The sequence below is a fragment of the Chionomys nivalis genome, chromosome 6 (genome assembly GCF_950005125.1).
Source record: "Chionomys nivalis chromosome 6, mChiNiv1.1, whole genome shotgun sequence".
Lineage (NCBI taxonomy): Eukaryota > Metazoa > Chordata > Mammalia > Rodentia > Cricetidae > Chionomys > Chionomys nivalis.
This window is the reverse complement of record NC_080091.1, coordinates 21,201,719-21,214,358: the sequence shown is the minus strand read 5'-3', so window position 1 is coordinate 21,214,358 and position 12,640 is coordinate 21,201,719. Positions and strand designations below refer to the sequence as shown.

The window sequence follows — 12,640 nt, the reverse complement described above, 5'->3', positions numbered from 1 at the left end:
AATTTCTGCTCCTTAAGTTGTCAGTATATACCACGGATTTTGTTAAAAGGTGCACTGTAACTTGGTAGGTCTAGTTCCTGGGTACTACAAAAGCCTGGGTCTCAGGAAAATTTTCAAGTAGCAAGATTCTAAGTGGCAATGGCACCTATGTGCACAGATCTCCACCCCACAAAGCAGTCCTAAAGGAACACCGTTTTTCTTTGTACAGTTTATTCTTCCTTCAATTTCCACACCTTTCTTCTTGTCCTCTCCACATCTATATAACTCATCCTTCCTGTCACTTGTGCTTTTTAAATTTATTTCCTTATTTATTTTACATCCTGACTGAAGCTTCCCCTATCTTCTCTCCCAGTCCCTCTACTGCCCCACCCCTCAAGTCACCTCTCCTCCTTCCTCTGTTTCTGTTTAGGAAACGGCAAGTCTTCCATGAGTATCCACAAAACATGGCATATCAAGTTGCAGTTAAACTAAGCAACTCCTCACGTATTAGGTTGAGCAAGGTGACCCAGTATGAGGAGTGGGGTCCCAAAAGCCTGTAAAAGAGTTGGAGACAGCCCTTGTTCCCACTGTTAGGAGGTCCACAAGAGGACCAAGCACACAACTGTAACACACACACAGAGTGTTGAACTCAGTCCCATGCTGGCTCCCTCAGTCTCTGTGAGCCCACGAGCCCAGGTTAGTTGATTCTGTGAGTTTTCTTGATGCCACTTGTAATTATTTGATCAGCATCTCTAAATTTCCCTCCTCTACTTTCTTTCATATCTCCAAAAACACTCAAAATTATAGAAGCAGGTCTGGGATGCAGCTGAGGGGTAGAGAGCACTTGTTTACCATGCACAAGGCCCAGAGTTTAATCCCCAGCACTCAAAAATAAATGAATAAATAATAAATAAAATGTAAATGTGGCTAATAAAAATGTTCTTGCTGTGTGTTCAAGTCTATTTTTATACGCTTTAAACAGATTTTAAATTCAGTACACACATAAAATAATTTGAGTTCTGGTAAGTATTTAAATAATGAAAGAAATAAAAAAGAAAAAGACTACAGGATTCAAGTTTAGAAATTGGGCCTGATTTGTACTTTTACAAGGACTCTAAGGAAAGTAAGACAAAAGAAATGTTAACTAAAAATGATTACAATCAATTCTTAAATAATGAAAAGACTTTAAAATTCCTATATAGCAAATAGATATTTTTTATATAAAATTCCTATATAGCAAATAGATGTTATTCCATGGGCACTATCGCTTTGTTAGGTTTAAACTTTATTTTTACTAAAGACTGTTTATTTTTACTTTGTGTATGAATGCCTGCCTACATTTCTGATCACCACCTGTGTATCTGGTGCCTATGAAGGTCAGAAGGTGATGGGTCCCCTAGAGCTGGAGTTACAGCTGGATGTGAGCCTCCATGTGGGAGCTGGGAACCAAGCCAGCATCTTCTGCAGCAAGAGCAGCAAGTGCTCTTAGCCACGGAGCCGTCTCCCAGCCACTAAACTGAAGTTTTAATTGAAAGCAAGAAAGAGTTCACAGTATGGTACTGCACATCTGAAATTACAGAGCATTCAAATGCTTCCAGCTGAAGGCCATATCTAACCACAGACTGATTTGACAGCTAGACCACAACGAACCATAATCAAGCTACTCACTAATATAGCTGGATTTTCACTAGAGACTTAAGATGTGTTAATGATGGCTTAAATGTTGCTCAAGGGTAGAACATAAAAGATGCTACTATAGATTATGAGGAAGGAACTTTTTCAGTAAGGGTTAATTTTTAAAGAAAGGGTCTCATTTTCTAGAACAAGATGGCCCCAATTTTAGGGTGACCCTCCTGCTACAGCTTCCCTGGTGACCGGATCATAGGTTGAAGTCACCATGCCCCACAAGAAGCTGATTTTGTTTGTTTGGTTTGGTTTTTCGAAACAGGGTGTCAGGTAGCTCCATACTGACCTCCAGTTGGCTCTGTAATAGAGGCTGCCCTGAACTCCCCATCTTCCTGCCTCAACCTTTCAAGTCCTAAGATTCTAGGTGTGTGCCACCAAACCCAGAAAGAAACTCATTTTCCTTTTAACTGAAAAATGACATGAATATCCTATGCAGTTAAGAGATGAGATCCGTGGGACCCTCAAACAACCCAGGCTATTGTTTGCTCTCCACAGACATGAAGGCAAGGCCCGACTGCTGAAAACACCTACGCAGCTCCCTGGATGGAGAAGGGGAGCTGGCGCCTACCTAAAGTCTTCGCCCTAACAGCCAGAATTCTTGGCATGGGAAGGTATTTTGCATGCTAACAGAAGAAAATGTAAACACCAACCCAGGAACAAGCCTTTGATTTCCAATGGGTGTCCTGCCTGCAAGATACTCTAGTGCAATGGTGGCACAAGGCTTGTTGCAGTAACCAACCACTATCTGATTCAAGGCCCACACCTAACACTGCTTGGGTGCCAAGACCCTGAGACTAAAGAGACAGCGACCTAGGGGACAACCAAACCCTTCAGTCTACTAAAGGAGCACAGCAATAAAATGACTCCTAACAGAACTGCTACACTCAGGTCAGTGCCTTGCTCGGCCATCCTCAGGAAAGTTTCCTCTGTAGCAGGCAGGAACAGTGAGATAGTGCACAGAGAATGAGACCTACGGGACATTCAACCCTGAAGACGTCTCCATCCAGTCCCTCCCCTCAGGCCTCAGGTAACTCAGCTGAAGAGGAAGCAGAGTGTAAAAGCCAGAGGGGATGGAAACCAGGACACCAAGGAAACAAGGCCTTCAAAACACAGCTGGACCTCAGTTCAGTTAAACTCAGAGACTGAGGCAGTATGCACAGGGCCTGCAGATGTCTGTAACAGATAGAGTTCTAGAGCTGCAAGGATGAATATCCAAAGCCCCCCATCCCTAACCTAGAAGCTATCTCCAATACATAACCACTTGCAAATGAAAGGTTTTTTTTTCTCCAAAAAAGCCTCGCTGGGGAAACAAACTGCTCTTAAGGGTAGGCTTTAACCCCAACAGTAGATGGGCAACAGAAAATAACAGCATCTTCGAAGGTTCCTTGTCTCATAATGTCGTATCAGATATCAGGGCTTTTATTTTCTGTTTAATTCTTATTTTTACTTCTATTTTATTTTTATCTTTTTTTGTTTTGTTTTTTTACTGTTCTTTGCATATATGTTATGACTTCCGATTTTGTGTTTTTATGGGATTCCTGAATGTGTGGAGTGTCTCTGCATGTCTTTCTGCATCTGTATCTGTTCCTTGGGCCTTTTCTTGGGCTCTCTTCCTTCCAAAAGATATGTGTTGTCCTATTCCAATTTGTTCGGCTTTGTTTTATCTTATATTTTATTATTAATCCTTAGATGCCTGTTTTCTAAGGAGAGCTAGACAGTTGTGAGTCCAGATGGGAGGAGGGGTGGGGAGGAACTGGAAGGAGTAGAGGGAGGGGAAACCATAATCAGAACATACGGTATAGGGGGAAGCAATTTACAATTAAAAAAAAAAAAGAAAGAAAGAAAGAAAGAAAAGTCAAGTATGGTGGCTCACACTTATAATCCTAGAACTAACAGGCAGGGACTGCGGAATCTCTGTGAGTTTGAAGTCAGCCTGGTCTTACAGTGGTCAAATTAGATTCAAAGTAGATGTTCCCAGGAAACTACCAAGTTAAGAATCAGATCCAAGGACCGCCTTCCTCATGAGTAGGGTCCCCGCCTTTGCAGGCAGAAGCCTGGTGCCAACCAAACTTTCCCTTCTCCCTTGCACCATTCTTCCCTGTTGCACAAGTGGGGTGGCCCCCAAGTCTCTTCCAGTCAACTCTCTCTGCGCCCTCTGCTGCTAGCTAGTCCCCACCCCTTTCTTCACCTGACCCTCCTGCAACAGCCACCCTGAAATTGCTGCCTCCATCACACACACACATCCCCTTTTGTATAGGATCCTTACTCCACACCACAGTCCTGCTGATTGTCCAATTACACACCTAAACGTTTCTCCATCTCAAAACTCCCAGTGACCCTGTCACTGACGCTCTAGAGCCCAAGCAGTTTATATCAACGCATGGCTTTCTATGAGTTGAGACCTTACAGGCTTTCAAATGACCTATCACACTGCAACCCCCTCAGAGTTGGGATTTATACCCTAAACTGGCCTCAAACTCCATATCCTCCTGCCTCAGCCTACACTATAATGAAAGGTGTGAACCAGTCACCCAGCCCTCATGGTACACTTAAAAGTCTCATAATATCAAGCCTTACTACTTGAATTTCTAGCATGTACCCTGGTTGTCTAAACGTAGAGAATTTCTAAAGTTCTTCTCTGGCTTGCTGTGCAATTACTATGCATCTCTGAGATTCAGCCTGTGGGGGGAGGGGGTTCTTACTTACTGAAGCGCTTGCGCACAAGCGTGAGACCCTGATTTCGCTCCCCAGCACCCATGTAAAAAGTCAGGCTCAGTGACATATTGTTTGTGACCCTGGTGATGGGGAGGTTGAGACAGACGATCCCTAAGGCTTACTGGCTGGCCAGATTACCCTAACAAAAATTTTAAAAAAATAAATAAATTAACTGAAAAATAATAAAACTCAGCTTACACCTCAGGAAAGCCGCAAAAGACATCACCCCTTACCCTTATTAGCATTACTGTTTTCTACTCTGTGAACTCTATAGATAACACTGACATTTAATGGGCATTTTCTATGTCCCTGCCACTGTTCTAATCATTTTACAGAATTAAATGATTTAATCTTCTATAAAGTGACAACATCACTAGTGTGTACATGGGAATTGAATTACTGAGAAGTAACGCCCCTAGCCTATCCAAACAGGCAAAAAGCCCTAAAACCTATTTATATTACTGTACCCATTGCAGCAAATTCTTTACTCCGTCCTGTAAGCTCCCTGAGGACAGGGGACCAACAGCACCTGGCACAAACTACCTGGACACCGCGTGTGCTTCCTGAGCTGATTTTAAATGATGCTCCTAACAAACTTGAGACCAGACCAAGGCTGCTAGGAGGAAGCAAGCTGTTTTCTTCAGCAAAGAAAGGAGTGCTCGGAAGAAAGCTTATTACCAATGGGAGATCACAGTCCTGGATGAGATGGACTTATTTTGTGGTAATAGTGTGGTAATAGCTATAATAAATCAAAACTCAAAGGACCATTTGCTTAAGATTAACTTTTTCCCCCTCGCTAAGAATTCTTGTTCCTTATCATTCACAGCAGTAAAGGAAAGCCCTAAATTTACTTTGCTCAAATGGAAAGAGGCAAATCATAGACCACTGCTACTAATTGCTTCCTTAAATCCTGCCAAGAAATGTATCCCATTAGGCAATTAGAAGAAAATACAGTTGCCTGACTAAGCATTTCACAAAAGAATTTTTAAGGTTGTGTAGACTGGCATTCCATTATTCAACCAGTGAAAAAAATCCTCTAAATACAAATGAAAAAAAAAATAACAAAATAAAACCACCAGTCTATATAATATAAACTTCTATATTAAGATCTATGTTATATCAAAACATGTGCGTAACCATTCTTCATTTAAAGTTACAAAAATAAAGTTATTCTTACACTGATGATAAATGAGCCTAAGACTCAAACTACGGTACTCAGGTGTGTTCTCAGGTGTGGTCCTCTGAGATACTGTGAAACAGAGTAATTAAAATCCACAGGGATAGTACCAGCAGCAACAGCACACACACGCACGCGCGCACGCGCGCGCGCACACACACACACACAGTACTTGTTGAGAGTTATCTGCTCCCTGCCCAGCTTCTAAACACTGTGCATCGCTGAAAGGTAAATCTGCTACCAAGGGAGCCAAAGTTCAAGGCACTGGGTGTTGGGGCAAGCCGACTTCAGCCCCTAGCCCAGCACATCTCACCATTTCTTTGTACACTCAACCATCAGCTCCTGGTAGGAGGCCACAAACTGGAACTTGGAGGCATGTTTTCCCACTCGCTGCAGTCTCTTCCAAACTGAAGCCATGGTGATAGGTCGATAGACTGGAACAATCTTGGATTAGCGACACAGCGGCCTTAATAAAGCAGAGGGTCCAAAGCCCAAGAGCTTTGCATGTATGTCTGTACTTTCAAAAACAAAAAACAAAACAAAAAAACTCTAAAACTTGAAATGATGCTTGGAGTCCATTAAGTCTTCTCCCTGTTTCACAGGGTAAATCCTGTTTTCGATGAATGGCCCAGTCAAGAACAGTTGCTATGCATGACCCGATGACAGAGGGGAGGTTCCCTCAGGAAGACATCACCAGTCCACCTATATGATGCGTATTCTGGAGAACTGCGAAGCAAAACACAGACAAAAAGAGAAAGAACATGAGGACAGCAACATAAGAAGTGTTAGATAAGATGGCAACAACCTCTGCTATCTGCATGTTTCTCAAACAATGAAACAAAACATCGGCCTCAACAGCCAGTGACATCAAGGATGCCAGATACCGAGAAGAAATGACAAATCGCACCGAGGACAGGCAATATACCAGGTTGTCAGCACCGACCATCGAGAGACGCCAGCCCAGCTGGGCCCAGCCTTCCCTACCTAGTATCACAGAAGGGAGAACAGGGCGGGAAAGTCGGGGATGCTGAGCAATGTCCACCACCAGTCAGAGGGAGGAGTGGAGTATTTTTAAATAAACTTTATTTTTCAGCCGACAATTATTAGGCTCGAGTCTCAGAATATGTGCTTAGAACACACTGGGGTGCAGGGAGAAACGCTGGTTCAGAAGGAGAGGGAAATGGATGGAGAACTAGGAGTGGAGGGAAATCTCTCGGCAGAGGGAGGGCAAGGTCCCAGTTCCAGGCCACTTTGCTTCCCCTTCACCTTGGCTGCCAGGAGGAGGGGAATGGAAACTCCTGCCTGGGCTTGAAGCAATGACCAGCCGGGCCAGCGGACAGTGCGGGGTGCGGTGCCTCCCTCCCCCATCAGGAGCCGCCGGCCCAAGCCTCCTCTAATCACTCACCGAGTGCAGACCCCTGCCTCTCTCCGCAGAGACAGGCGTTGCCAGCCGCGGTCCCTGTCACCCAAACGCTGCCGTTAGACCCCCCAGCCCGGCCCCGAGCCCCGGCCCCTCCGCTCGCCCACTCCAAGCCCTCCTCACACCTCTAATCCCGCTGTCCCCTCCTCAGAGCCGCTCCTCCGTCGCCGCCGCAGCAGCCGCTGCCACCGAGTCCTCCATCCCCGCTGGAGCCGCGTGGAACAGCGAAGCCCGGCGCGGCGCTCGCGGGAGCCGGGGTCTGCAGCCTCCCGGGCGGACGACGCCCGCCCCCTCCCGGCGCAGCGCCCCCTCCCCGGCGCAGCGCCCTGCGACCGTGCCCGGTCCCCAGCCCCCCGAGCCAGCCCTGCCTCAGCCGCGGCTCAGCGCCCAGAGCCCCCTCCCCCGCCTTCCTCGGCCGCCACCACCATCATTACCTCCCCCGCCGCACCTCTCACACTAACCCTACCCACGGCGGCTCAACCTCTGTCCGCACCGCCGCCATTGGCTGAAGCTGAGCGGGCCCCGCCTCCCAGAGGGGCGGGCCTTATGGTGGGTGCGGCGCTTCATTGGCAGATCCTCGTGCCGGTCACACGGGCTCCACCCTTAGCCCGCGAGGTGTTTTTTCCTGCGGTGGAACCCTCCGGGTCTACCCTCCTTTTCTTTAAAAAAAAAAAAAAAAAAAAAAAAATGAAAATCACGAAGGACGATCCCGCCCATTCCCTTGAATGGTTGAGAGAGGGCAGCGGGAGGAGTAAGGAATGTTTATAGTGAACTGGAAAGCGATTGTGGAAGGTGGCTGTCCGTCAAAGGCGCCCAGGCTGCCAGGCGGGGTTTCTGGCTCCTGCTGTAGGCACGGAGCTTGGTCTGGTTCTAGCGACTGCCAGGGACGCTGAGGTGCTGTGGTTTTTCTCCTGTTCTCTCCCATCCCCACCCAGGATCTGGATGCTCGTCTCCTGCGTCACTAGCAGCCAGCACAGCCTTTATTTCACTCGATTTGTTCCCAGCTTGACCTTGCAGGCCCCCGCCCCAGGTTCAAGGCGGTCCACTGTACAAATTTCATTAAGCTGAGCTGGACATAAAAATGTGTACAGTAGTTTCTTCTTGTTCTCGTTCTCAGCATTTCTTTGAATCTTGCGTTCTCTTGTTCGTTTGCGGCCTCATTATCCTCCGGTATGCGCTGTGGGTGGATTTGGGAGTGGTTGCCAATGTAAAAAGGATGGTTAAAGGCAAGGGAGAGGAGTGCCAGAGTCCTATTGAGTAAAAGTCTCTGGCAGCCCTGGGTGGCCTGGATCTCTATTGTAGCCCAGGGCTAGCCTTGAACTCTGACCCTTCTGCCTCTGCTGAGCCTCCTCAGTGCTTGGATTATAGGAGTGCACCAGCCCGAACAGATTTGTGCTTGGATTATTTAGGTAGTGTTTGGCTGTACATCCAGAGGTTAGCCTCGAACTCATGATCTTCCCGCTTCAACATTGAGGCTGCTGCGATGGCTGTGATTTCAAGTGTGCATCCCTGTGATCATGGGTGTAAAGCACTGCCCAGCTGTAAGATCCCTTTTCAGAGTGTGAAAGCTATAGATACTTTCTCAAGGGGCAGAAAATGCACTATCCCAAAACACAAGGGTTTGCTTTCGGTCTTAGATATTTCACAGACCTCTGGTGTAGGGAAAGAACTAAGAAATTTTAAAACTATAACTTTAAGGAAGCTAGGGATGTGGCTCAGTGGGAGAATGGTTGCCTAGGGGTATGAGAGAGAACAGCCGAGAGGGAAGACAGGAGAGGGCAGGGGAAAAAATAGGAAGAAAGGAAGGAAAGAGGACGGGATGGGGGAGAGGAGAAAGAACAGAGGAACTGAGAAGGAATGGTCAAAAAAAAAAAAAAGCAAAACACTCAACAAGGAATGAGCGAATCGGAAAGGAGATGAAAGCAAACATGAAAATGGGCAAGATGTTGTTTTCAGGCTCATTCCTAATCTTATTAAAGTTGGGGGCAAACTTTTAAAAGTAACTTGGAAGTTATCGGGGTTCTGGGAAGAATTCTTTGAAGGAGGGAAAGATGGATGACGTAAGAACATCTGTATGAATGAGGATTAAGGGAAGACTCAGGTAGTGTGCATTCAGGAGAGATGGGAAGACGTGAGCCTTGAACCTGGCTGGTATCTAATTCTATTTCCGCTCTCAGGAAGAGAAAGTAATCTAATAATACTGGAAAACGTACATTTTATAGGAAATGGTATAGTTATAACTTGTTTTGTCTTGATTCTAAAATGTAAAATAACCAAAATGATGTGTTCTTATTTTATATACACTTTAAAGTTCTCAGCTGCCTTTTCTAGGTTTCTTCCTATGATCGGTGTGATCTCAGATAGTAAAATAGTCTGCTTCATTTATAGGTACTATGTGGATAGGCCTTTTTAATGAATAATTTTTAGAAATGTTCATAAACTATGTTTGTCTAAATTACCTTCAAGAACACACACAATAATCAGGTTTTTGTACTTCGCCTTACTACTCTATCCTGGATTCTCAAATATTCTAATGTGGTCACTCTGGATTCTTTTAATATTCTTTCCCTTCCTCAGAGGGGCACCTTGTTGTAAAGAAATTATCTACAGAGCAATGGGAAAAAGAAGGAGAAGGAAGGAAGGAAGGAAGGAAGGAAGGAAGGAAGGAAGGAAGGAAGGAAGGAAGGAAGGAAGGAAGGTGGCTTTATAAGGATCTTCCTCAAGTTGTAGCAAATTCCAAGAAACCAGTGGTGTTTTGTTTTGTTGTTGTTGTTGTTCATTTTGAGACAGAGTATTTCTATGAAGCCCACATGACCTGGAACTCTTTATGTAGACTAGGGTGGCTTTGAACTCACAGAGATCTGGCTGCTTCTGTTTTCCAAGTTCTGGGATTAAAGATGTGTACCACTATACCCAGCCTAGTATTTTTCTTGAATGTAAACCTAGGTTTCTTTCTAGCCACCAAGTAGCTGTGGAAAGAGTTGAGATGTCTACAGAACAAGCAACGAAGTTAAGAGCAGACCTTGACATTGCTCTACCAGTGAGCTCAAGTGCTTGGGGCTGTCTGCTGACAACTGCAAGGAGCAGCAACTTCTCCCCACAATACTTTTAAAAATAACCTGTCTAGCCGGGCGGTGGTGACACACGTCTTTAATCCCAGCACTTGGGAGGCAGAGGCAGGCGGATCTCTGTGAGTTCGAGACCAGCCTAGTCTACAAGAGCTAGTTCCAGGACAGGCTCCAAAAAAAAACCACAGAGAAACCCTGTCTCGAAAAACAAAAACAAAAACAAAAAACCTGTCTAGCAACTAAATTGATCAGGGAACTTTAAATATAGACTATTCTAAGATTGTTTGGTCTGCTTAGCCTATGATTAAGTACCAACTAAAGATTGATCATGTTAAATACTATTACTAGTGCATCAAAGTTTTAGTTTCTATTCTCAAAGAATTTTCAGAAAGAGCTCTTCAGTGAACATGAAAGAAAAATTACTTAACCTCTCTGAGATGGGATTTCCTAGCCCATAAAACCAGGAAACATACCACCTTTCTGGGATGTTGAGAAGATGGACTATACAAACATAAAGTACCGGTCACAAAATTAAGTTATCAAGTAATAATTAATAGTGTATATTACTATATTTAATCGAAAACTTAAACAAGAAAGAAACAAAACATCTTCAAGAATACTTGAGCAAATAACGACTTGGTATGATACGTCTCTACCTGAAAATCTAAGGGCTCACAGACAGTTAACACCATTCCTCTCACGTTAACTCTGTGGGTGCAAATGCATACCAATAATTTTGGTGGATTTGTGACTTTAAGATAATTACTTAATATTCCCTTCAATCCTCATGACCACCCTTCATGCCATATTAGCTGGGATCTTTTGGCAAGCTACAGCTACTTTTTCCTGGAGGCTCTGTGTCCCCTGCCTGTCACCATGTACACACCGATGACTGCTCCTGCTTCCGGGGTTCCTGCCATGTTTCTGCTGGCCTTTTCTAGTCCGCTATTTAAGGGGACCTTGATTTATCATCAGCTTTGTCCCAAGTTTAATTTGCATCATAATAGACCTTGGGTTGCTGACCGCAAAATTTTGGTTTTACTGAACAAAAGAGTCAATACATTTTAAAAATTAAATTTTGTCTGTACTAAGCATAAAATGCAATAGGTGGGAAACACCACCCACAAATCTTAAATCTTCTTTGTGATCGAAGGTTTAGAAAAGGACAAATTATTTTCAATGGGCCAGCTTTTCTTGTCAGAAACCCCCAAAATGAAGATTCTCAGGAGATGCAGCCATAGGCTTGCTTTATTGTTTTCTTTCCTGGTGACAAAATTCTTTTATCTGAATTTTACCGTTGTTGCAGTAAAATTGTCAGCGGTGTTATTGCAGGATCTAACTGCTAATGGAATGTGTGCCTTAGTCTTTAGAAGAAGTTTTCTCCTGATAACAACACTGCGGGTGTCTGCCTTGGTTTGGTTTCCAGTTGCCGGAGCAATGATACTGTACACAAAAATATTACTGCGGTTTATTACTACTGATGGAATTATTGTAAGCCATACCCTAAAAACATAATCCCAACTATCCTATAACAATTTTTATAACCTTAAAATCTCACTATGGCAAATGAATTTTTTTTTAATTTTTAACCAATGGTTTTTATGGGTTTTTTTCTAAATATTTCCTTTTACCCTGTGGCATTCTTCAATATCTCAGCCCAAGCTGACCTTAGTATTACATCTCCATTCCATTTAAGCTGGCCTTTGCTCGTTGTTTCAGGGAAGAAATATAATAGAATGTAGAAAAATGGGATCTCGCCGCCTTGAGATCCCAAAGATTTAGCCTTTGGAGATAATGGAATAGAATCTAGACATAGACTTGCATTGCTTCACACAATAGCCTCTAGTCACAAGTGACCTAACCACAATGTGACCAGTCCAAATTGTAATATGTTTTTTTTTTTTTTTAACAGAACTTGCCTCAAGTTTATTTGTAAAAACAGCATAAGGTCCTGAACATCTGCAAATACTGTGTAGGTGTTCACACCAGTCCATCTGTTTTCACATTGGCAGACTGAGACCTTTTTTATGGGGCCTTCACAGGGGCCTGAGCACCTTTGGGAGCCTGAGCTGCAGCTGAGGCCTCTGCCTTGGCTTGAACCTTGAGCTTTGTTTTTTGGAGCCTACGACCCCTGGCCATGTAGCTTCTAATCCGCTTCCCAAGCTTGGGGTGAGCAATTAAAGCCAGGCGGGTGAGTTTGCGGGTGGGGCCCTTTGGCACCTTGGGCTTCACCACCTGGGGCTTCACCAGGGCCTTGATGGCCTCCGCACGTGCGCTCATGGCCTTTGCATTATTTGCCTGCATCTTCTTCAGGCCTTTCTTGTTGTGCTTCTTGGCAAAGCGCATGTTCCTCAGGAACTTGGGGTCAACCCCCTTGAGAGATTCGTATCTTTGTGACCGGGGTTTCTTGATGCCATTTCTGTGCCATTTCCGGGACTGATTGTGTGTGGTGTGGTTCTTGGACTTGGCCATGGCTGGACTGTAATCGGCGGCTCCCGAAGCGCCTGCGACCGGAAGAGAGCTGTAATATGTTTTAAGTGTAAAATATGCAATGTTTTCAAAGAATCACTGTGCATAAGAGAACATACTATATAC

The 12,640-nt window shown here is 44.6% G+C and overlaps 1 protein-coding gene across 10 annotated transcripts in view; it reads right to left on the bottom strand.

Annotated features, from left to right (window-relative positions):
- Window positions 1-7,467, bottom strand: part of Ehbp1 (EH domain binding protein 1) — a 271,901-nt gene extending 264,434 nt beyond the window's left edge. For 9 of the 10 annotated variants that reach the window (XM_057771151.1, XM_057771154.1, XM_057771158.1 and 6 more), the window contains exons 1-2: window positions 7,103-7,316; window positions 5,871-6,283 (exon numbers count right to left, since the gene is read on the bottom strand). In XM_057771151.1, coding sequence (XP_057627134.1) covers window positions 5,871-5,974 — 104 coding nt within the window. In that variant the 5' untranslated portion in view covers window positions 5,975-6,283; window positions 7,103-7,316. Of the gene's footprint in view, window positions 1-5,870; window positions 6,284-7,102; window positions 7,317-7,411 lie in introns of those variants that run through there. The other variant, XM_057771152.1, reaches the window with a different exon arrangement.
- Between the last annotated feature and the right edge of the window lie 5,173 nt (window positions 7,468-12,640).